Raw genomic sequence first — 26,227 nt, 5'->3', positions numbered from 1 at the left:
TGACCTGGTGAGGTCATGCAAGGGACCAAGAGGACCAGGTTGGAACTGTGTTACCTGGCTGATGATGGAGACGCCACCGGGAGTTTATAAGCCAATGTGAGCAGAGCAGTGGCAGCGAAAGATGTCAGGAACAGCAGGGCCCCGAGGAGGACAAGGACACGTTTATTTCTGTAGATGAGAGGGCAGGGGAGAATGCCTTTCAGTTGCCTTCCTCATAGCATGAATGAGGTGCTACAATCCCAAGAGCCCTGGGGCCTTGCTTTCAAGGGAGAAAGGGGGGACTTCAATGGAACAGAGGAAGCTGGGCTGGCTGGAAGTTCCTGAACTGCCTGATCTTGACCACTGACCAGCAGTGAGACCGTGGACAGGACCTTGAACTTGCCTTGCCTGCCCTGCCCAGACGCTTTGTACTGTGGCTCAAAAGGAGACCATTCTTGGAAACGGGGCTTGTCATCTACGGAGCGCTATATGGACATGAGTGGTGGTTGACTTAGAAGTGGAGTGAGCTGCTCAAGGCAGGATGGGCCCAGATAGGACACAGCCACCCACTCCAGGGAAGGGGAGGGAGAACAGAACAGGGAAGAGAGCCCAGCTTTCCTCGCCAGCATAAGCCTGAGACAAATGTTGACGTGGGAGGTTCGCGTGGGAGTGGAGAAGAGAAGCAGGAGGGCAGGGAGAGCCAATACAAGGTAAGCTGTTGAGGTAACCAACACTCAGTTCTTCCAGCATGTTCTACAGCTTTATGTAATATGCCTCAAAACTGTCTGAGGGGATGAAGGAAAAAAGGATTTCCCCAATATCTTCTGTTCGCACATTAATTCCTGCACACTCGGGGTTGTACACGAAGAAGTCCCCGCTGTCATATACTGCAGGATTCTGTGACAGGGAAAAGGTCTGAGGACGCCGACTCTAAGTGAGGCACTGTCTGGTGACTCGGAACAGAACAGGGCGGATGGGGACTGTGACGATCTGCTGTGGCACAGAAATGTGGACATTCGTGTCTCCATCTTTTAGAAGTAGTTTCCCGTTGTGACTCAAGAGCTTTCAAGACATTCATGCCCTGTGACCCACTGATTCCCCCTCAGGATATGCATCCGGAAGAAACACTGGAGTTGGAGACAAATGGTTGTCATGAAGATATTCATGGGAAGTTATTTATGAAAGCATAAAATTGGAAACAATCCAAGAGAAGGTACAAGCAAAATATACTTCATTCAGGAGATTAAATGTTTGGCAGACATTACAGTTATGTTTACAATCGGGAAAATAATTTAGTAAAACTACTTTTAAAAGCTGTGGAGGAGCATGCTTTCATCTTTTTAAAAAAAAAATTGAGCAGGGAAAAAAAATAAAAAAGACAGCACCAGAATTTTGACAGTGAGCCTAGCTTGCCATGAGTGATGGACTGGGGTGAATATTTTCCTTCCTCTTAATCCTAATGTTTCCTAAATTGAACACATATTTTAACAAGGAGGAATAATAAATTTCTTTTTTAAATGGCACACTATAAATCTCCCTGCGAATTACTGAGACTGTAAAGCGTTTCTAAAACTAACACAATTAAGGTGATAGATTCGGGCTGTGGGGCGGCAGGTACATTGACGCATGGCTAAGGGCACTGTAAATACTCCCCTCTTCCCAGGGAGCAATTTCCCAGTCTGTAACAAACACTTAGGAATCCCTCCACCCTTTAACCTGGTGATTCCACATAGAAATATATCCCCATGGAAAGAGCTACAAGGAAAAGTGGAGTGTTCAAAGGCAGTCATCACAGTGCCATTTATAATCATGAAAAATTGGGCACCATCTAGATACCCAACCATAAAAATGGACTATAAATCCTGCGACTGACAGGTATGCGGGCTGTGTCAATATGTGGATATGTTTATGCGAACAGCTGGCATGGAAAATGCTGAGCACTGGGTATTCCACACACGGGTGATAAATCTGGGAAAACATGCTGATTTATATGTGGCTGCCAGAAGACGTGGAAGGCAGGCAGGAGAGGGAGCGGTACCTCCCGATCTGGAAAGTTAATTTCCTACATTATAAAAAGCTGCTTTCTACAAAACTGGAACATATCTGAAAGTTCCGGGCCAAAGGACCCATGGAGGGGGAGGGGAGGGACATCTCAGACCCACTTTCCATGGACGAAGAAGATGAGCGGCGTCAGGAGGTGGAACTGGAAGTCGCTGGCGAGGTACCAAGTCCAGCCATGGCACTGGGGATAAAGGAGAAGTAGATGTGATTCCTCCCTTCCAGGTACCGGGGCTGTAGAGTGTCTGCCATTTGGCCTGTTGAGCAGGTGGCCGGGGCAGCTTCCATGGGAAGAGGAACTAGACACCCTCTGTCCTTCCTCAAATCAGCCTTTGGACCAAGCCTGGCCTCATGGAGATTCAGACACATTTCTCTCTTGTTTCTAAAAACCAACATAGCTTGTCTCCTAGGACAGCCATGGGAACGGACTGGGGTCATGATTCAGGAATGCAGGAGGTGGCTGTCCTTATGGTGTGACTGGAATTCCAAGAAGCCAGAGAGGTCCTTTCCCTTGCCTGGTTCCCACTCCCAGCTCTAGGTGGAGAAATTGTGTTCTTTTGAAAGCAAATATTTGGCGCACACTCAGAGTTCCCACTAGAACCAACATGGATGCCTGGCCAAAGCCACGGGGGCCCACCTGCTCTTCATGCTTGTGGTAAATGAAGCCAGCCATTGCGGACATGTTTTATCTCACATAAGAAAATTCCTAGGGGCAATTTTCCTGTCATTTCAGATCCTAGGGCCCAAAGGAGCCCAAACTTCCTCAGGATAGAGGGAAGCTTTGTCCACAGTTAAAAAGACACCTTTGAAGCCAGGCAGTGGTGGCGCACGCCTTTAATCCCAGCACACTCGGGAGGCAGAGGCAGGCGGATCTCTGCGAGTTCGAGGCCAGCCTGGGCTACAGAGTGAGTTCCAGGAAAGGCACAAAGCTACACAGAGAAACCCTGTCTCCAAAAACTAAAAAGAAAAAAACCAAAAGACACCTTTGCCATGGAGAAAATATGAATGGTCAGGCTTGAGAGCCATGGCACCTTGCTTCTAAAAATCTAAGGTAGGCTTCTACTCAAAGAGGCAACTGGCTCCTGTCCTTGCCCCTGAGTTTTTTTAATGGCCCAAGCTAGTCTGCATCCAGGAAAATGGCCCCACCTATCTCCTGGGACCATATCACAGACGTGAGCTCATCTGCAAGAGGTCAGCATGGATGATGCCCGTCAAAACTACTGGGCTTGGCCATCTCATGAATGAGTGGTTACGTGTGAGAATTAGGGACCTGCCATTCCACCCACAGGAGGACTTAAGGACATGGCCGAGTTATAGCTACCTCATATTCTTTCACTCCAAGTTCATTATTGTCCTGCTGGATGTGTATTATTATTGTTGTTGTTTTGTCAACTTCATACAAGCCAGCATCTTCTGGGAAGAGGGAGCTTAAACTGAGGAAATGCCTGCAGGATATTGACCTATAGGTATGTCTGTGGGAACATTTTTTTAGATTTATTTATTTTATGCATATGAGTACTCTATCTGCACGTACACCTACATGCTAAAAGACAGCATCAGGTGCCATTACAGATGGCTGTGAGCCACCATGTGGTTGCTGGGAATTGAACTCGGGACCTCTGGAAGAGCAGCCAGTGCTCTTAACCACTGGGCCATCTCTCCAGCCCAGGGAAACAGTTTCTTGATTGATGACTGATGTGGGAAGGCCCAGCTCCACTGTGGGTGGTGTCACCCTTAGGCAAGTGATCCTGGGTTATATAAGAAAGCAGGCTGAGCAAGTAATGGGGAGCAACCATGCGTCCATAGTCTCTGCTGTGGTTCCTGCCGGGGGATCCTGCCCTGATTTCTCTCAGTGACGGGACCGTGGCCCAGGATGTCTAAGCCAAATAAACTCTTTTCCTTCCCAGGTTGTTTTTGGCCAAATGTGTTTTCATCACAACGATAGAAAACAAACTGGAGCAATTATGAAGATTTGGATTCCGTAGGCATAGATCTGAACCAGCTCTGTCCAGACTGGCCTGAAATCGATTCAGAGTTCACCGAGGTGGGGTGGGGGTGGGGCATTGCTGTGATGTCTCACCCCAGCATAGGCCCCCTGTGTGGAGGCAAAGGACCCCACTGTCCTTTCCGGTGTGGTGACCTGGACGGGTTCAGGATCATCTGGAGAGGGGAGCTGCCCCGAGACCCACACAGTCCACTCTCATTAGGACCACTGCAGACCTTTCTTTTTTTTGGTTTTTCGAGACAGGGTTTCTCTGTGTAGCTTTGCGCCTTTCCTGGAACTCACTTGGTAGCCCAGGCTGGCCTCGAACTCACAGAGATCCGCCTGGCTCTGCCTCCCGAGTGCTGGGATTAAAGGCGTGCGCCACCACCACCCGGCTCAGACCTTTCTTACAACAAGGACCCCTACACCAGCCGGTGCCGCACCCCTAGAAGCCCCACGGAGATGGGAAACTGGCCAGACCACGTGACCGGGACACCCCGTGTCCGCCCATACGTCCTTGCAAATCGGCTCTTGGGAACTCACGGCGTTCTGAACAGACACGAAGTTGTTCAACAGCAGCAGATTCGTCCACCAGACTCGCCGGCAGTTATCCCAGTGGAACTGCGGCACCTCCCAGACAGGTCCCCAGGGAACCAAGGAGAAGAGTCCGACCAGCAAGCACACTGAGTACAGGTGAAGAAGCTGCAACCTGGCGGAGAGAAGCGGGAGAGACGATGACGCCGGGAAGGTGGTGCCGTGGACTCACCTCCGCGGGCACACAGGAGACGGGAGGGATGCTTTCAGAAACCCGTGACACCGGTGGGCAGCCTCAAGGGCCCACAGTCTTGCTGAGCGGCCCAGGGTGGGCTGCTGGCTGCGAAAGCCATTTATGTCACCATCGAAACGGGAGCTTTCGGGGTTCCTAAAACTTGAGATAATCCTGTCCGGCAGCTCTTTTTTTTTTTTTTTTTTTTTTAGTTTTTCGAGACAGGGTTTCTCTGTGTTGTTTTGGTGCCTGTCCTGGAACTCGCTCTGTAGCCCAGGCTGGCCTCGAACTCACAGAGATCCGCCTGTCTCTGCCTCCTGAGTGCTGGGATTAAAGGCGTGCGCCACCACCGCCCGGCCCGGTAGTTCTTATTCCATCTCAAATTACAGCCCAGAGAAGTCAGAGTGACTCGTCCACAGTCACTCATCCGTAAGATGGGTACAGCTCATGTTCTTCCCATATGCCTCATGAGACCAAACTTCTTTCCTCCCTCCTTTCCTCCTCTTCCTTTCTTCCTTCTTTGCTGTACACTTTTTCATCCTTCTAAGCGGGATTTGACACAGCTACAGACTGATGATTAATACACAGGGTCCAGGACTGGTCACGTGACTCAGTTGGTAGAGTCCTTTTCTAGCGTGCGCAGAGCCCTGGGGTTTGATCCCTGGTTCGACATAAACTGGATATGTTATGTTAGTACATGCCTGTCATCCCACAACTCAGCAGAATCAGAAGTTCAAGACCATCCTCGACTACACCGTGAGAGAGAGGCCAGTCTGGACTACATGAGACCCTATCCCAAAAAAAGAAAATAAGGAAAAGTAAAAAATACATATATACATTGTCTTAGTTAGGTTTCTGTTGCTGCGAAGAGACACCATGACCACAGCAACTCCTGGCAGCTTATAGTTTCAGAGGTTCAGCCCATTATCATCATGGCAGGTAGCATGGCCGGATGCAGGCAGATGTGGTCCTGGCTACATCTTGATATGCAGGCCACAGGAAGTGGACTGAAAACTGGGCAGGATCCTGAGCATATGAGACCTTAAAGCCTGCCCCTACAGTGACACACTTCCTCCAACAAGGCCACACCCACTCCAACAGAGCCACACCTCCTAATAGTGCCGCACCCTCTGAGTTTAGGGTGGGGGTGGCGGCGCGGGGAGGGGGTGGTAATTACATTCAAACTACCACATACATGGTCCAGATCAGTGGGATGCAAAAGATAGAATAAGACAATCTGCCACTCACCAGGGATTTCCCAGTTGCTACACTTCTAAAGCTAAAGAAATATTAACTACAACGAACTTAAATATTGCTTCTTTAGCTGATGGACTCAAAATATGATCATTAAAGACTACTAACCAACATAAAATTTATTAAGAAGATAGCTGCTTCTTGGAGTACGTAGTATCTCTCAGTTGACCACTGTGTCCGGTAACTGCAGAGTGGACGGCACATATGGAAGTTGGAAGAGAGGGCGTGGTTGGGAGGGATGCGTGATTGTGGCATGGGGTGGAGCTAAAGTCAGAGCCCTTGCTGGTTGGTTGGCTGGATTCTGCAGACAGACTCTTTTTTATGTATTCCAGCGTGATCTCAAACACTTGATCCTCCTGCCTCTGCCCTCCTGGTGCTGTGATTTCAGGCGTGCTCCACTATGTCCCCACAGAAGCCCTCTTTTACGGTTTTCCATTTTTCACGTGTGTATGAGGTGTGCATGTGTGTGTACATAGGTTTTTGCATGTGTGTGGGCACACCCGAGTCAGGGTCGATGTGCGCTTGTGTGACTGAGCACATGGAGGCCTAAGATTGTAAGGAAATTGTCCTTTATCACTCTTCCACCTTATCCATGGAGCCAAGGTATCTTAATCAAACCCAGAGCTTGCTGATTTGGTTAGTCTAGCTAGGTAGCCAGCTAGCTCTGAGAATCCCCTGTCGCCATCTTCTGGGGCTGCCATGCCTCCCAGGCATTTTACTTGGGTCCCTGGGGAGTCGGTCACTTAGGTAACACTGACCACATCCCCAGCCCCAGGAGCCCTCTTTTTAAGAGATATTTTTAGCTACAGTGTGGCTCAGTGGTAGAACAAGTGCTTAGTAAGGACAAAACATTGGGTGAGATCCCCAGTGCCACAGGATAGACAGACAGATGGACGGACAGGTAGACAGACAGGTAAAGAATACATTTGGAAATTTAGGGTGGTTTTTCACTCAAGTAGAGCAGAGCCCCTGGTCCCACAGCCCCTCCAAACAAATGGATAAGAGCCCAGGGCGGGGTGAGGTCTGACAGATGGAAGCTGGCAGGTCTTGGCACAGCCCTACTTAAAGGTGCCCATGACAGTGGAGGACTAACCTGATCTTCTGGTCACCCGGGGAACAGGCCTGTTGCCTTCCTTCCCTGCAATGGCAGCATCCTCCATACACAGTACCCCAAGAGCACTCAGGCACAGGGATGGAATTATGGAGCAGTGTCACCGAGGAAAAGCAGGTAACTGTGTCCCAGATCTGCTCACCTGCCTTTGCTTTGGAGCCAATCTCCCTGAGGCCTGCAGCCTGAGGCCGGCCAAGCCTGCCAGCAGGAGGAAGTCCCTGCAGCTGCTATTGCAGGCCTCTATCTCCAGGAAACCTGCCTGGATTCCCTTCCTGTCACGTGTCTCCTCCTCCTCTCTGGGAGAGAATCAGCCCCTGAACCTTTCAGGAGCAGGGCTTAAGACACATGCTTTGGGAGGGCACGTGCTACCCCACCCACTCTGACTAGCATCTTCACCCCTTGGCAATCCCTCCAGAGGATGGTGTTAAAGTGAAGTCTTCAAGCCAGTGGGCCATAGTTGGGAGTGAGGTTGAGCCTCTGGGTGGATGGGTAGAAATCCTGAATTAGGTGGGCTAGGGAACCGAACCAGAAAGGCACGTTTGAGTAGTTTTGCCTAAATCATTCACATGTGTGAAGGTCATCTCAATTTTGTCTCCTTCCTCCCCTATACAAAGAGGGTGATGATCACTGCCTCCTAAGATCCTGGGAGAATCCTGTGAGGTAAATAAGGCAATAGAGTGAAATGTCTTCGATGCCACAGAATTAGACCTGTGCTACATTTTTGTCCTGGTTGCTAGGAGAATGAAAGGTCTTGGCCTGCGTCACGGAAGTATGAGAAGCAGATATGTGCCTATCTGGTGGGTAGGATGGATAAACAGGAAAAAACATACATGTACCAACTCCATTTGCAGGGATTTACCCTATAAGCATGCCCACCAAAACCTCCCCACTCAGACCTGCCCATCCCATCCTGCCCACCCAAATCTCCCCATCCAGACCTGCCATATATATCACTTTCTAATCTAAGAAAGCAAAAAGCTTGGAAACTTCCTCCATATCCATCAGTGGGGTCAACTTAAATACACAATGGTCCACTATATACAAAGCCCCATAGGTCACGTCAGTGGTGTGGGTCCTGTCAATAGAGAATACACTAGGGCTGTGACATTAAATGAAAAAACCACATGCAGAACAGGATGGTGTCTAAGTCAACTAAGCCACCTCCCTGGCCCCTTAGCTATGAACCTTTAAGTGTGACTCCTAGTTGGAGAGAACAGGCAGTGCTAAGACCCCAGAACATCTCCTCTACTTCCCATTTGACAATACCGATCCAGTTTACACCCAGAAGGTGGGCGAGTGGGTGGATTATTATTATTATTATTATTATTATTATTATTATTATTATTATTATTTTATTATTTTCCAGATAGGGTCTCACTATGCAGCTCTGGCTGTCTTGGAACTCACTCTGTAGACCAGGCTGGCCTTGAACTCACACAGATCCACCTGCCTCTGCCTCCTGAGTGCTGGGATTAAAGGCGTCAGCCACCACTACCCAGCTTGTGTTTTCTTATGAAGCAGTAGCTTCCAGCCCACCTCCTGATTTCCCACCCCTGCTCCATTCCAGTGCCCTTACTGCCTGGCAGGCAGAGGATTGCTTGCAGCCTGCACATCTGACGCCATGCCTCCCCTGCTGGTGCTCTCTAGAGGGTTCTGTCCTGGAATAACCTCAGAAGAAAGTGGAGAGAGAGAGTGCGGAGAGCGTGGTTGCCCCTGGGTCTAGTCCTTCACCTTCGCCCTCCATGACCTCACCCCGGCTGTTCTCCCCACACCCCCAACTTCCACACCCCACCTGCCAGCAAAGAGCTTGGGGGGCTCCTCAGCTTCCCCAGCCACTCCAACCACACTCTGTCCTCGGGGCTTTTGCACTCTGTTACCCCTGAATGGATTGCTCTTGGCTTCTAGCATTTTCTTTGTGTGGAACATTCCTTTGCTTCTTTCAAGATCCTGGGCGAAAGTCACATTTCCTTGCTCCCCTTCAGGAGGTTGGCCCACCCCACTTCTGTCTCTCAATTCTCTTTTTAAGGCTCTCAGATTACTGGTCTATTCTGTGTTTATTTACATACTGCACTTTAATGATAGATTATTTATTTCTTATGTATCTGCATTTACTAGAATGTAACCTCCACTGGAAGGATTTTATTTTTGTTGGGTTAATAAAATGTTGAATCATCAGATCTTAAAACCATGCCCGATACACAGTGGCCTGTGATGAGTTAATAGTGAAGCCATCTTAGCCATTTTATCTCCTGTCCCCCCCCCCCTTTTTTTTTTTTCTTATATAGCCTAGGCTGGCCTCAAATTCACTAGGTAGTCAAGGCTAGCCTTGAACTCCTGATCTCCCAACTTCCATCTTCCCAGTGCTAGGGTTTTAAGTGTGCCCTACCATACCCAGCTTATCACCTGTCCTCTTGAAGGGATAAATCCTACATGAATAGGAACAACGAGTTCTGAATTCATAAATGAGAACATCCTAATTGCCAGGGGCATGACTATCCTGCCCCTGAGGATCTTGGGAAGGGCTAGGCCAGGATGAGGTTAGCACCACCCACCTCCATTTTTCAATAAAGTTTTGGCTCAAGTTGGAGTCATTCTCTTCCCTGCTCTGACTCAAATCCCTACGCTTCCAGAGTTCTTTGTCTCAGCCTTGTTATTCAGGTTAGGAAATTCGCCTGCCTTTGAGTTCCCATGTCCCCGTTCCCACTGCCAGGGGCCAGATTCCAGGGTTCCACACTTCATCTTGTTCACAAGTCATATCATCATCACCCGCTCCCACCCAGTGACCTTGTGCCCCCCAACCATGGCTCCCTCTGCCCGGAAAAAAACTTTCTCCCATTTCCCAAGTTGTTCTGTTCCAAAACAAGCTTTCCACGCTCCTGGTTCCCTCACCCCGAACTAAGCTGTTCTGAACCTGGGGCCCGGAGTGGCAAGCCCTCCATTCCAGGCAAACCTCAGGCAGGACGGGTTGCTTAACCAGAGCCTCATACTCGAAAGACTCGGAAATCCTGCATTTCCCCTCCCATCCCCCACCCCCTTCACCAGGAGGAGGGGGGCTGCATTGATAAAGCTCAGAAGAAACCACAAACCACAGTGAAAAGAAGCAGTGCTGGTCTACTCCTAGCCCCTCCTCATTCTTCACTTACAGAGAGAAAGGCAGACGAGGCTCGGGTACCAGCAAGAACAGGGACGAGGCGTGTACTCACTGGGGGCTTACTGTCTATCCTGAACCTTTCGAAGTTCTTCGTGTACATTTTCTCATCTCACAAGAGTCCTACAAAGTGACACTAGTTTCACTACCACGACCTCGATTTTTTTCTTTTTTCTTTTCTCTTCTTTTTTTTTTTTTTTTTTTTTTTTTTTTTTTTTTTTTTTTTGAGACAGAGTCTCAGGAAGCCCAGGCTAGTCTCAAGCTCTCCATGTAGCTGAGGATGACCTTGAACTTCCAGTCCTCCTGGTTCCTTCTCCAGAGTGCTAGGACTCCAGACAGAAACTATCACTCCAGATTTATGTGGTGCTTGAGACTGAACCCAGATCTTCAGACAAGTAATGTACCAACTGAGCTACATCCCCAGCCCCTAATTTCATTTTATAGATAAGAAAACTGTGGGAGCCCCTTTTCAGGTTCCTCGTGGCTTTACCCAGCAGGTCCGCATAGAAAGGATGATTAGGACCACGGGCCTGAGTGCAGGTGTCTGAGATGGTCTGCACTTGGCTGTGCTGGGGGGAGGTCAGGGCTCATTGGAATAGGTTCCAGGCCCTCTCAAGGCTGTCCTTTATTTTCTATCTGTTTCTCTCCACATTCTAAACCCTTGTATCTAATATTTCCTGATGGCTCGTACTCAAGAAAACTCTGGGGAACTGTGGGGTTGGTGGGTAGACGCCCCCGCAGAAAACCTAAGTACAGAAAGGCTGGGACAGTCACGTAACTGGTGCATAGTTAAGCCGGGACACAGGCCAGCAGTGGAGCCCTGGTATCTGTTCCTGCCCACGCCCATTTCCCCAGCCCTGGGGATCATTTTAACTCTTTCCTTGACAGAGTGGTGGTTAGTTTTAATATCAATTCGTTACAAATTAGAATCACCTGAGTAAGGGAGCTTCAACTCAAGAATTGTCCTGACTGCCTTAACGGATGTGGGAGGACCCACGCCAAATGTAGGTGGCACCTTCTGGCGGCAGTCCAGATACAAAGGATGCCAGAAGACACGGTGTTTGCCTTCAGTCCACTTGGCCTTCCCTCTTGCTGCCGAGTTAACTCACCCTGGTGCTGCTGATGATGATGATGATGATGATTCCTTCACTGATAGCTGAACCCACATTTCCGGGTTTCCTTCATAGGCTAAAGGCCAATGGCTCTCCAGGTTCTCAGCACCAATTTGGGACTGCTAAGTCACCAGCCTTGTGGTCTGAGCAACTGCCTGGTTCTCAGCCTCTCAGGTGTGAGACAACTATAGTTACTATTTCAGTGAGAGTGGGTTTAGTAAATTCTTTTGATATATGACATGTGATATATATATTATCATACATGTGAATATATATATATTCATCCTATTGATTCTGTTTCTCTAGGGAACACTATATAGTGTAGTATAGCAAGATGGAATGCAGGGAGCTGGGTTCTGGTTCAGTCCAGCCATGTCTGGAGAGCAGGAGCTGAGGTGTCCTCTCCCTTTAACTCCAACTCTCCCATTGCATCCCTGCCATCACTGTTTTGTACTCTAAACCAATATCAGAAGTGCTTCCTGCTGTGGGATGGTCTATATGTCAAATTGCTCTGATTGGTCAATAAATAAAACACTGGTTGGCCAGTGGCCAGGCAGGAAGTAGGTGGGACAAGGAGAGAGGAGAATTCTGGGAAGCAGAAGGCTGAGGCAGAGAGACACTGCAGCCGCCGCCATGACCAGCAGCATGTGAAGGTGCCGGTAAGCCACCAGCCACGTGGCAAGGTATAGATTTATGGAAATGGATTAATTTAAGCTATAAGAACAGTTAGCAAGAAGCCTGCCACGGCCATACAGTTTGTACGCAATATAAGTCTCTGTGTTTACTTGGTTGGGTCTGAGCGGCTGTGGGTCTGGCGGGTGACAAAGATTTGTCCTGACTGTGGGCAAAGCAGGAAAACTCAAGCTACAGCTTCCTCTTCAACCAACCACGGATTGCCTAATAAGGAAGCACGGCCCTGACCCGAGCCTCACCTAACACCGTTCCTTGCCATGTGTTATTTTTACCATCAGACTGGCACGCTGACTTCCAGGATCACTTGCAGCTACACCACTTCTCTCCTGCAGAACACAGATCCCATGGAAGTGGATAGGGCATCTATGGAACTCTACTCCCAGCCAGCCGAGAACGTGTTTGCTGATGGAAGACACCAGTTTTCCATGACCTTTGCCATCATGGAAGTTGAACTATTTTAAGCCAGTCAAATGCAAACATAATTAAGGAAGAAAACTGTTTCTTTCAAAGACTCTTTCTAAACAGGGTTGGACATTGAGAAATACCTATTTCATAGCCAATAATGAATTGAAATATTACATAAGTTAACCTACCTTGTAAAACGTTTGAGAAAGTATCTGAGCATGACTTTAGGGGTTATTCCCGCATTTGTGTTCCGGTGCATCTTTAGAAATGACCTTGCACTTAACCAACCACTAGGAGAGAGAAGAGAGTAGCCTCAGAAGTCAGTTAGCAATAATAGAGTTCATCAGTGAGCTGCCTCGGTTGTCTCAGTCAGGACAGGCTAAGGGATGCTGCAGTGACAAGGTAGACCCATGCCTTAAAGCAGCAGACTTTTGATTCTGTGTTTTGTTTCACTTTGGTTCTGTTTTTCTCATACAGTATATTCATAGCCTGTTGGCCAAGTCTCAGAGTCTTCTTTACTATGGGCTAACGGGACAATGAGTGCTCACAAATGACCACAGCAGCGAAACAAGAGAGCACTGGAGTGTCTCAACCCAACAACTCAATGTTGTAGCCTAAAGTGGCTCAGAAAGCTGTTGGAATAAGTGTGCGAGGGTTTCAACAGAAGGCTAGTGGCAAGATGAGGTATGACTTGTTAATTGGAGCCAGTAATGTGGTCCAAACACAAGCCCAAGCACCTGGAGCAAGGGTTCTCAACCTGTGGGCTGCAACCACTTGGGAATCAAACAACCCTTTCATGGAGATCACATATCCCCATGATATCTGATATACAGATATCCTGTATATCAGATATTTACGATAGTAGCAAAATCATAGTTATGGAGTAGCAATGAAATAATTTTATGGTTGGGGGTCACCACAACATGAGGAGCTGTATTAAAGGGTCACAGCATTAGGAAGATTGAGAACCATTGACTTGGAGGATGAAAGGTCAGGAATATTGGGCTAACAATACCAATAGCTGCCATGCTGTGTGCTCTCTCTCTCTCTTTCTGTCTCTGTGTGTGTTTATCTGTCTGTCTCTTTCTGTTTCTGTCTCTGTTGTATGGTTCATGCATGTCAGTATGTAAATACATGCTCCCATTGCCACTCATGCAGAAGTCAGGCAAAGACATCAGTGTCTTCCTCTGTCACTACCCCCCTTATGGTCTTGAGAAGAGTCTCCCACTGAACTAGGAGCTCACCATTTGGGGTAGACTGGCTGGCTAGTGAGCTCCCAGGATCTGCCCTCTCTGCCCCACAATGCTGGGGCACATGTGGTCATGCCCAGATTATTGATGTATGCTAGGGATTTGAACTCGACACCTCAGGCTTGCAGGGGCTCAAGTACTCTTCCACACAGATCCATCTCCACAGCCCTATAGGCCTTTTAAAGTAATACCGTGAAGGACTCCCAATGCTATATATAGCACCACACCATTTTCAAAATGCTTTCCCTAACAAGATTGCTTCAGTTCTCCGACCATACCCAACTTCCTCTAAATAAACATTTGTTGAGTACACAGGCAAACAGATGGATGTTTGAATCCTACCAGGAGCAAGAGGGAACATTTTTTTTTTTCTTTTTCTTTTTTTTTTTTTTGCGGGGGTGGGGGTGGGGGGACAGGGGGGTTCAAGACTGGGTTTCTCTGTGTGGCTTTGGATCCTGTCCTGGAACTCACTCTGTAGACCAGGCTGACCTCGAACTCACAGAGATCTGCCTGTCTCTGCCTCCCAAGCGCTGCCACCACTGCCCATCGAGGAAACATTATTATTCCCGTTTTTCCAAGCAGGGAAAGCGACACTCAGATTACTAATTGGGCTGCTCAAGAACACAGAATTCCAGTTTTGTTGCTTTGATTTTGAGACATGGTCTCACATAGCTCCCAATGGCCTCAAACCCCTGATGTAGCTGAAGTTGACCTTGAACCCTTGATCTTCCTGTTTCTACATCTCAAGTGCAGGGATTACAGGAAGATCATAGAATTCTTAACAGGCACATTCTCATAGTGAATTCCCCACCCAAACGTCAGCTTTGAGTTACAGCTTGGTGGTGAGCAGGACTGTGAGTTCCTTCACCTTCTGGCATTCAGCCCTCTGATCCTTATGGGATTCCTCGGAACAGCAAATGTGTTTCCTGTTGCACAGCAAGGATGCCTGTGTTGGGCCCTACTTGGAAGGGATCCTGCTGGGTTGGGGAATGCCTCTTCGACTTCCTTTGAAAAGCAGCAGGCTGGATTCCTTATAATAGGAACCAAATGCATAAAAGACATCTAAATGAAAGCCCTGAGAGCTGGAAGTAGGGCAGCCAATTCTGATTCTGGCCTCCTCTTCATCTCAGGAAAGGGTGAATCTGGGCCATTCTTTCTTCTCAGAGTGCCTGGCACCCACTGGCAGGCAGTCTTTGCTAAGCAGGGCTGGCTCTTGTTCTGTGTGTGGGAATGTACTGCTTAGCCCACGAGGAGGGGCCACTGAAATGAGGGGAAACAGGCTGTGAGTCCCAGAGTCCTGAACGGTCTGGGGAAGGGGAAATCACTCCTCATAGATTAGTATGACGCTAACCCAAGAGGTAGGAAAGGATTTCAAAAGAGTGGATCACAGCTCTCCTCCAGGGTAACTGGAAATCTGTTTTTTCTGTATATCGGTGATCGAGGGTCAAACATGAGACCCAAGAAACAAACTGCAGCAGAATACCCTAATCTGAAATGTGTGGACCCCGGTGTGGGTTAGCATTTGGGAATGCTTGCACACATCTAATGAGGTATTGGAGATGAAGCCCGAGGCTAAGAACAAGTTCTACAGGTTATATATAGGCCTGAAGATGATTGTAGACAATATTTTTGACACGCCTATGTTTTGTCTGGGACCTATAACCCGTAGAATTTCCCACTTAGGGTATTTTGTTAGCACTTTAAAAGCTGCAGATTTTGAAATATTTTGGGTGTCGGATTTACAGGGATACTCAACTTGTATTCTTAAGTTCTGATTCTGACCTTAATAGTATGGGCAAATTATTTTGTTTCTGGACCTTGAATTTATTATCTGCAAAAAAACGACGATGATACTCCATTATTCAATAGTGTCTGTGGGAAGTGGGAGCTGGAGAGACGGCTCAGCTGTTAACAGAACTAACTGTTCTTCCAGAAGACCCAGGTTCAATTCCCAGCATCCACAAGGCGGTCCACACCATCTGTAACTCCAGTTCCAGGGGATCTGACTCCCTCTTCTGGCCTCCTCAGGCACAAGGCATGCACATGGTACATGAATATATATGCAGGCAAAACACTCATAAACATAATTTTTTAAAAAAATTAATTTTTAGAGTAAATGTGAAGGGCTGGAGAGATGGCTCAGTGGCTAGCTGCTCTTCCAGAGGACCTGGGTTCAATTCCCAGCACCCATAGGGCAGCTCACAACTGTGTGTAACTCTAGTTCCAGGGAACCTGACACCCTTTTTTTGCTCTTCTGGGCAGCAGGCACATGTGTGGCATGCAGGCAAACATGCAGGCAAAAACCGTACCCATATACATAAAAATTAAGTAAATAAAAAATACATGTGGTATATGTGTGTTTTGTGTATGTGGTGTGTGGTGTACATTGTGTAGGTAGTGTATGTTATATGTGTGTTTTATATGTTGTGTGTGTGAAATGTATGTGTGTATAGTGTATGTATGTGGAATGCATGTATGTGGTATGATGTGTGTGTTGGTGTGTGTTCATGTGTGTTGTGTTATGTATGTGTATATGCGTGATGTGTATGTGTGGTATATGTGTGTTTGTATATGTGTGTGCATGTGTGTGTGTATAATGTATGTATACGGTGTGTGGGTGTGTGTGTGGTATGCATATGTGTGGTGTGTATGTATGTGTATATGTGTGGTGTGTGGTATATGCATATATGTATATGTGTGTGGTATGTACGTGTATGGTGTGTGTGTGTGTGTGTGTGTGTGTGTGTGTGTGTGTGTGTATGTGTGTGTGATTCAGGTACTCATATAGAGGCCAGTGTATCCATCCCCTGCCCAGCTTCTTACATGGGTAGAGGAGATTCTAACTCAGATCATCTTGCTTGCGGAGGAAGACTGTTACCCAGTGATCCTACTCCCCAGTGAGCCATGCACACACACATATGCACCACAGATGCACACATCACATATGTGTAAATTTGAAATGAAAGAACCATCTGAAGTAATAACATAAACCCAGCACTTGGGAGGCAGAGGCAGGTGGATCTCTGAGAGTTCGAGTCCAGCCTGGTCTACCAAAAAAGTTCTAGGACAGCCAGGGCTACACAGAGAAACCCTGTCTTAAAAAATAATAATAATAATAATAATAACAAAATAAAATAAAAACTAGAGGGAAACAGGCAATCACAGAATGATGCTGAGGAATGGAAACAAAGAGACAAAGCAAAGAGGAACGTCGTTCTTCATCTCTGACCCACTGTGCCATCCCACTGCCTCTGCGCTCCTCCGCTCCAACACCCGGGTTCACCCTGTGCTTCACAGACCAGAGTGGACGTCAGGATCATCTGGAGGGCTGGTGATACCCTGCACTGCTGGTCTCACCCCGCGCATCTAGGGAGGGGCCTGCGAGCCTGCATCCCCAGCAGGAATTACTCCAGGAATAAGAGGCTCAGCATCCACAGTCCATATGAGCAGAAGGCATCTCTCTCTGCTTGCAATATTCCCAGGCCTTCGGTATTTACAACCCTGCCCTGGGGCACCCGGTGGACCCTACGTTACCTGGTGGCTTCTTGTGTCATTTATCAAACTCTTAATAGTTTTAAGAAGTTACAAAATTAAGAAAGAGATTAGGCAATTTTAGGTCAATCCTTTAAGAGAGTGTGACTCTGTGAGCCTCACACTGTTTTGCTATGTCTTTTCCTTCACATTTTGCTGGAGTGAGAACTGGAAATTTTAGTCTGAATCTACACCACTTCCTAGAGCTTGGGAACCACTGAAATGAATGATTTTAACAAATAGAATCAACGTGTGTGGGCTGTTGAGATGGCGCAGCAGAGTAAATGCCTGCCGCCCAGCCCGATGACCCGAGTTCAACTCCCGGAACCCACACAGTGACACGAAAACTAACTTCTGCCAGCTCTCCTCTGACCAGCACACATACGTCATGACATACATATACCAACATAATACATACAGACACATACATGTACACACACGTATAAATAAAAGATAATAAAAATATTTTCAAAATTCAACTTTCATAAAAGGCCATTTTCCAGCATCATTTTAACTCATGGATGAAACTGAGGACACCCCAGAGGGTAGCTGTGACCACTGCGCTATCCAGAAATAAACAGAAGCCGAGCCCCAGGTGAATCGATGAGTGCCGATGGCCTTTTCCCCAGAAGGGGAGACTGACAACCCTCCCCCACACCCGCATCTCTTCACAAGCATCGCAGCAGAGACTGCACGTCAACCTCGTCACCTGATCAGGAAAAACGTGTCCACCCCGACGTAGAACGGGCCACTCCGAGAGTAGAGGTAGAGCGGGTGCGCCGGCACTCTGGCCTTCCATTCAAGCACATTATCTATAACAGATACGCAGAAAAGCAACGTCTTTTAGTTCAGCTGGGGGAAACCAGAGGACTTCACTTTGAGAAAAAAGCAAGAGGTATGATCTCAACATCTGTTTGCACTGAGCTGTAGCAACAATGTCAGGGGTGACTGAGGCCCCCGTCACCCGGGCTGTGTGCTCCTTTGTGCTCTTATGATGCCCACAGCCCTCTGGGACTCTCACAGAGTTAAGGCAGGTGCCCATCTCCTCAGAGTCTCCCTGTAACTGCCGGTCTCTAGTTCTGATTCACCTGCTTGGTCCCCTGCTGAGAGATGACCTTTGTTACTGGATGATGGACATTGAAGTATGGATGAGGGACTTCAGGGTGTGGCAATGTCCAGAAATGGTGACTTTCCATGGATGTGCCACATTTGGTTATACTTGCCTAGTCTTCAGTAACGGGGAAAAGCTACTTCCTGTCTTAGTAGACAGAGGGAGCCCACAATGGCCAAATACCACCGGGTACCTGGTTTCTACCGAGGGAAGTGGCAGTGATTGCAGCCCTGGGAAACTTGGCACAGGAAGTCTCAGTGCGTCACTAGAACAGAAGGAAGGCTGGCTGTTCCCGAGACAGCTGTCAGGGTCCTATCCCGTGGCCCACCGCTAGCCCACATAGAAGGGGCTCTCTTTCCCATGGGTGCCGGAGAAGAAGCCGGTCAGCTCCCCATACCCAAAGACAGCCAAGCGGTCATCTGACTGGTGTGCCCCGAGACAATCCAAAGGAGACTCAGGACTCGGATCCCGTTCAGTGTCTGGCAGGTGCCTTCCGGCAGCTCTGGGGGACAGATGGCCAGCATGTTCTTTTGCCAAGAAAAGCACTGTAGAGCTCCATCCACGGCTCCTAGAAACCCTGAGCAAAAGTGGAGCTATCATCAGCCCTCATGTAAACCAGACCCATCCAGACACCACCCTAAGGTAACCCAAAACGCACGCAGAGACCTCTCAGACTCTGGCTCAGAAACTGGAGTGCTCAACTCAGGCTTCCCACAGTCCCCTCAAGATCTGTCTCTGGGCTCTCGTACCTGTCCTTTGGACCTTGACTCCCCCTACTATTCTTGACCCGACATTGGTGTTCCATGATGCCTTGTGTTGCCCGAGCTCAGGCACCAAGGGATATCTTACTGGGTTGCCTCATTGAGCCTTGAAATGAAAGAATGTGCCTAGTCTTATGGCAACTTGTTATGCCAAGTTCGGTTGATATTCCTGGGAGGCCTGCTCTTTTCTGAAGGGAGGAGTAGATCTGGGAGAGATGGGGGAAGAGTGACTGGAAGAAAAGGAGGAGGAAAATTGTAGTCAGGATGTAATATATGATAAAAGCATAGATAGATAGATAGATAGATAGATAGATAGATAGATAGATAGATAGATAGATAGGCAGGTAGGTAGAGTAAATGCCAAGAAAATTCATGCAGATCAGGGGGATCTCAGTTTAGGGGAGGAAACTAAAGACCCATGTTGATGCCTGATACTTAATACATGTATCTGCTTTAAGTCAGGGATGGATCCTAAGATGGGCATCTGAGGTCCAGCCTGGCATTGTTGAAAGCGGTGGAGTTGTGCTGTCTGTCAGTTCACTACAGTGAGACAGAGCCTCTGGAACAGCTGGGCCTGCTGCTTGCTCAGCAAGATCAGGGCAGCCCAGCAGGAGGTCTTGGCACAGGCCTTCTTTTTTCTCTTCCAGCTAAACTACAGAGACTAGGGGAAGGGTGAATTTAAGAGGCAAGCACATATCATTGCACCGAACTCCATCAACTTATCCCATGTTGTCTCTTTTCGCTACCATGCTGAACTTGGACCTGTCTATAGGACAGCCAGGTGCAGAGAAAGATCTACAGCCACATCACAAGAGGTCACTCTAGGCTTCTGGAACCTGGAAAAGCCCATCGTTACATGTGATGGGGTTGTAATATAACCAACAGAGTGGGCCTACCTCCAGGGCTCTGTGCAGATACTCTGTGCAGACTGACATTGCCCCCCTGCAGGCAGATCTGCATCCCATTCTGCATGGGAACTGGTCCCCAGAATTCTATGCCTGCTGAGCAGCCTTTCAGACTAGCTCTGTCTTTTATTGCTTTTTTGATATTGGGGTTTATGTCAACTGTTACTATAATTAAGTCACTGTCGATGCTGATTTTATGTAAAATTCAAATAAGATCAGAGAAAAATCATTGCTATGCTTTCCATGTGGGACATACTCCTTGAAGCTACTTAATTACATATTCATATTTACCCTGCCAACTCCCTGAGATTTTTGAGGTTTTTTTTAAGCCCCTTTTAGAGCATGGAAAGACAATTTTGAAAACCTGAGGGAAATTTGTTGAAAATTACTTCATATAGATGAAAGGTATTTGCATGAACAGGCAATTTTTGAATGGTGTGAAGATGGCAAGTATGTAGGTAAGTAGATAGATAATAGATTTAGATAGAAGTTAGATAGATAGACAGACAGACAGATAGACAGATAGAAGATAGATGATAATGTCTATCTATCTATCATCTATATATCTATGTTTTTCCCTTTCATATAAGCTGGTGGAAATGAAGCTAATATTCTCTCTCTCTCTCTCTCTCTCTCTCTCTCTCTCTCTCTCTCTCTCTCTCTCTCTGTGTGTGTGTGTGTGTGTGTGTGTGTGTGTATGTGTGTGTCTGTCTGTCTGTCTGTCTCTCTCTCTCCTCTCTCTCTCAGAGTCATACTATGTAGTAGTCCTGGCTGGCTTCAAAACCACAGAAGATTCTTCTGCCTCTGACTCTTGAATTTTAGCATTAAAGGAATATGCCACCATGGCCCTTGAAACTAATATTCTTCATTATTCACCAAAGCATAACGTCGAGGGCCCAATCGAGTCATCATTTTGTTACATTGGGGTTGAGTCATCTATTTCGGACTCAGATACATTGATTAGCTTTGCTTGCACATTCACCCCTGGCAGTTGTACATGAATTTACATAAATCTATAGAACTAAAAATAGCCTTGATCATAGAATCTGTTCCCAGGGGCAGAACTACAGCGAGCCCCTACCTCTCAACTGACCCAGGCTTTGGTCAGCACAAAAACACACTGGATAATTGTACCCGACATAATTCATCATTGTTAGGGACTTCGCCTTGCCTTAGCACCCTGAGGGTAAACAAAGACTGAATTGTAAACAGTGGAGATCCAGCCTCTCCTGACATTTAGGAGCTGCTGGGCATTCACTAGAATCCAAACCGGAGGAATTATTTTCCAACCACACGCTTCTCTAGGTCATTTCTCTGGGGTGGTCCTAGTTTAAAATGCTTACTTTTTCCTCTGCTCAGGGGTCCTGGCGGGGAGAGATGAACTTGGCAATTGGTCTGTGGTCTCCTGCTTCTTTGCCCATCGCTCTCCACATTTCTCAAAGGCAGATTCTCACAGCCTGCCGAAGTCCCGTGTGCCGGTGATGGCCTGAGGTCCAAGCCCCAGTTCCTGGCCGCCATGTAAACAGTCCCCACCACAGGAAGGACAAGGCCTAGCAAGGTGATGAACCTGCAGAAAGAAGACACCTGGCCAGGCCTTCACACAACACCAAAGATGCCAAGAAAACAACCCCAAGAGAAACAAAATCACCAACTGGACATGGAGGCACTCCTGTAACCCCAGCATACTAGAGGCTGAGTCAGGAGGCTCCTGAGTTCGAGGCTAGCTAATATGCAAAGAAACATGATGTCTCCCAAAGGAAAACATGACAGCAACAAGAAAAACATAAAAATTGCCAGAGGAATACTTAACAACTTAAGAAAAGGGGCTGAAGAAAGTTCATGAGATAAGAATGCATGCACATTGTTCTTGCAAAGAACCAGGTTCCATTTTCCCAGCAACCACAATGGGGGCTCTCGACCTCCTGTAACTCCAGTTCAGGTGATCTAATGCCCTCTCCTTCCATGGCACCTACACACATATGTTCCACATAATCTCACACAGACATACACATACACATATTTTTTTTTTAAAAAAAATACATCTTTTAAAAATTCTAAGAATAAAAGTAATGGGGGAAAATCACAATAGAAAAGATGAATAAATTTCACTCACTCTTAGCTTAGAAAATTATCATAAGTATCACTTCTCAGCATTTTGGCTAAGGTGGAGTGAAAATTACTATAAACAGACAAAACAAAACCAAAACCCTGAGAAAAACATTTGTAGCAGTATATCTAGGGATAAACAGCCCATATAAAGATGATGAACTTAAAAAAAAACAAAAAAACAAGAAAAGCTCAACACACACACATACACAGAGACAGAGAAACAGAGACAGAGAAGAGGGTGGGAATCTTACAAAAGAAAAATACAAGTAACAAATAATCTCAGGGGAAAAGAAACCCTCCTCATCAGTTTTTTAAAAAGACATGACTTAAACATCTATATTCACCTATCAGACTGGTGTGGTATTCACAAGGATGGCTTTGATCCTGGTAAGGAGCTAATGTAGCGTGTATGGACATCCCTGCTAAGGCACTATAAACAAATGGTTCAGTTATCAAGACCTAGAATTATACTTCTTTTCAATGTGTGCCAAGAAATGATCAAAATGCAGAAAGGTGAAGGGCACATTGGTGCAATTAGTCAGGGGAGAGGCCAGGCTTCCAAGCAGAGAAAGGGGTTTTCAGCTTGGGAATGACTGCAGATGGATGCATTTGCTGGTGGTCCTGGACCCCACTGAAGTTGGAGCCTGGTCTGTCTTCCCTGGAGTGTTTCCATATTTCCTTGTTTAATGGTGATCTCCCTGTATTTTAGTCAACACAGGATGCTGTAACAAAATGCTGTGGGCTGGTAGCTTATGAACAATAGAACATGATTATTATTATTATTATTGTTATTGAAGCTGGGAGTCCCCAAATCAAGTCACCAGCAGCTGAGGAACCTCCCCTGGTTCCTTTAAAGAAGACACTAATCTCATTTGTAAGGGTGGTGCATCAGGGCCTAGTTACCTACTCCAGGCCCCACTTGACTCCATCACATTCGGGATTAAGTTTCAATGAAGGAATATCGGGGTGGACACCAAACTCAGATCACTGAACTTTGAAGCCAGACTGCATTGGCCAGTCATCATTCAGTGAATTAAATTCAACACTAAATGCAGTTGGTGAGAGAGGTTGATGAGAGGACACTGACATCACCCCCAGCTGGGTACCTCCGAGGCCCATACTTACAGACACACGGAGGCAAACGTGTCCAGCCGAAACACCCCAGCAGCACATCTGGCCACACTTTCACAAGGCAAGGAGGAAGAGTTTTTTGTAAAGAGGGAGAGGGAAGGTGCCAAAAACGAAGTATTTCTGAACCTTAGCATATCTACCAAGAGAGAAGAAGAGGCCATGTTACTGCGTTAGACCTTCCTGAGTGTATTCCTCTCACTGAAACACAAAGCTGGCATTTTAACGTGCATTGGCTTTCCAAGGTTGACAGTATTTTTAAGTTGTGTCTATACCGAACATGTACAGACTTTTCATCATTATTCTTTAAACGATGACAGTATGACTATAAAATAACTATGTGCATAGCCTTTCATTGGGTGTTATAAATAAGCTAGAGATGGTTAATGGTGCCCAGGAGGATTGTGTACGTTCTATGCAAACACTATGAAATTTTATATAAAGGCTTGAGCATCTGTGGATTTCAGTCTCCTGGGGGTCTTGGAACCAATCCACCATGAATACCAAAAACCAAATTTATCTGCCTTATGAATAGTGGGAGGGAAAATAAAAAACAAAGATGCCAAAGCGGGGTAGAGACGTGTGTCAGGGATTAGAAGTGAACACTGTTCTTCCAGAGGACCAGAGGCAGTTCCCAGCAGTCACATCAGACAGTCCACAGCGTCCTCTAAGTCCGGTTCTAGGGAATCTCACACCCTCATTTGGCCTCCACAGGCACCTGTACATACACACACACACACACACACACACACACACACACACACACACACACACACACCTTTAAAAAAAATGCTTAAAACATAAAAAGATGCTGAAAGCCACCTGTCTTCGTTAGAGTTTCTATTGCTGTGACAAACACCATGACCAAAATACACGTTGGGGAGGAAAAGGGTTTCTTGGGCTCACACTTCAGCATGGCTGCTCATCACTGAAGGAAGTCAGGACAGGAACTCAAATGGGGCAGGATCCTGGAGGCAGGAGCTGAAGCAGAGGCCATGAAAGGATGCTGCTTACCGGCTTGCTCCCCATGGCTTGCTCAGCCTGATTTCTTACAGAACCCAGGACCACCAGCCCAGGGATGGCACCAACCACCATAGGCTGGGCCCTCCCCCATTGATCACTAATTGAGAAAATGCCTTACAGCTGGATCTCATGGAGGCATTTCTTCAGCTGAGGCTCCTTCCTCTCTGATGACTCTAGCTGGTGTCAAGCTGACACACAAAACCAGCCAGCACACCACAGAACTACTAGGCATTTGACCCAAGCAGAAATGGAACAGACTCTTCTGAACTCTCAGTCCATTGATCTCTCACATCCCTTCTGGCACACAGCCCGGGAATGCTAAATCTAAGAAGGGGCTGGGACGGACTCCAGTCTCTTTGTGAGCAAATCTCTACACGAGAGACAAAAATATGCAGTAAAAGATGGAACAAAACAACGGAAGCCAGCCACTCTGGCATGGGCACCATCCAAAACTGAAGCTCAGAAACACCAGCTTAGGACAGAGCTGATGAATCCTTGGAAGAATCGATATGTAATGATCTTACTAGTGAGATTAGTGTTCTGTCTCAAATGTTCTGAGACTCAGAGAGACCCAGAGTGTGACGGGACAACTATTGGCCCTCTCCCTAGAGGCTTCGGAACTGGAAGTCTGGGAGTGATCTGGAATCTAGACTCTTGCAGTTCCCCAGGGCCACACTCAGAATCAGGACCTGGGCAAACATTGAAAACACATGGTTTCAAATAATGGTAATACCAATTGTTATTAACGGCCACAAACACTACAGTTCATTGAGTGCCTACAAGACATGAGGCATGGTTCCATCACTACTTGTAACTTTTACTAACCTACGAGAAGTGTCCACCTTACCTTACACATGGGAGAATTTGCCTCAGATAAGTTCATCACATTGACCATACTAGTTAAGAATACAGTTTTGGGAGGCTGGAGAGATGGCTGTGAGAGAGCATGATGTTCTTCCAGGGGGCCCAAGGTTCAATTCCCAGCAGCAGCAGCAAAAAAAAAAAAAAAAAAGGCTGCTGATGGCATTGTCATAGCAACCAGTAACTGGAAAGGTTTAAGGATGACGGTGAAATTGACCACTCAGAACAAACAGATACAGATACAGATAAGGTTGTACCTTCTACCTCTGCCCCACCATCAAAGCTCATAGGAAGCCATGGAGACAGAAAGGACCAGAAAACAGGAGGCACATTAGAAATAACGCTCTTGATGAGGTTGTCAATAGTTCCCTGCAGATGCCTCACCAGTTTTTTAGTCAAAGAACTTTCAGGAACTATTAATAAGATCCTGGGATAGGCTGGAGAGATGGCTCAGCGGTTAAGAGCACTGACTACTCTTCCAGAGGTCCTGAGTACAATTCCCAGCAACCACATGGTGACTTACCACCATTTGTAATAGGGTCTGATGCCTTCTTCTGGCCTGCGAATATACATGCAAAGCACTGGTACATAAAATATAAATAAATTAAATTAAAAAAGAAGAAGAAGATCCTCGGGGCTGCAGTATACGTGGCTGCCACTCTCATGACATGATAGTGATATCATCAGTGGCGCAGTGGAATGCTTCGGTAATTAAGAAGCAACAAGAGACATTGTTTCAATAAAAGATTACTGGACAAAAAAAAAATTTCCTCTTGAATCCTAGATAACTCCAGTTTCTCAGTCAGCGTTGGAAGAGGTGAGGGGAAACTAGCCTTGGCTGAGCCACAGGTCAGCTTGATTCTTTTAACAGGTGAAGAAGCTGTTCGAAATCAGCAGCCCTGATGCCAGGCAGTTCAGATCTCAAATAGTGGGAGCATCATAAAATGTCAGCACATTTCTGAAGGACAGACTCAGAGCGAGCCCCTGAGAATGGAAATGTGTAGCTCCAAATTGTTGATGGCAGATCAAATTTGCTGG

The 26,227-nt window shown here is 47.0% G+C and overlaps 1 protein-coding gene across 1 annotated transcript in view; it reads right to left on the bottom strand.

The window, feature by feature from the left end:
- The window catches only part of LOC102928353 (O-acyltransferase like protein-like), a 50,895-nt gene that overhangs the window by 7,487 nt on the left and 17,181 nt on the right, over positions 1 to 26,227 (bottom strand). Inside the window, exons 4-11 of the mRNA XM_006970121.4 lie at positions 23,303 to 23,444; positions 21,412 to 21,635; positions 18,800 to 18,979; positions 18,001 to 18,103; positions 12,699 to 12,800; positions 4,565 to 4,730; positions 2,142 to 2,221; positions 55 to 168 (exon numbers count right to left, since the gene is read on the bottom strand). Coding sequence (XP_006970183.1) covers positions 55 to 168; positions 2,142 to 2,221; positions 4,565 to 4,730; positions 12,699 to 12,800; positions 18,001 to 18,103; positions 18,800 to 18,979; positions 21,412 to 21,635; positions 23,303 to 23,444 — 1,111 coding nt within the window. The remainder of the gene's footprint in view (positions 1 to 54; positions 169 to 2,141; positions 2,222 to 4,564; positions 4,731 to 12,698; positions 12,801 to 18,000; positions 18,104 to 18,799; positions 18,980 to 21,411; positions 21,636 to 23,302; positions 23,445 to 26,227) is intronic.

This window comes from Peromyscus maniculatus, chromosome 19 (assembly GCF_049852395.1).
Source record: "Peromyscus maniculatus bairdii isolate BWxNUB_F1_BW_parent chromosome 19, HU_Pman_BW_mat_3.1, whole genome shotgun sequence".
Lineage (NCBI taxonomy): Eukaryota > Metazoa > Chordata > Mammalia > Rodentia > Cricetidae > Peromyscus > Peromyscus maniculatus.
Note: the sequence above shows the minus strand (reverse complement) of the source record. Positions and strands in the feature narration are given on the sequence as shown.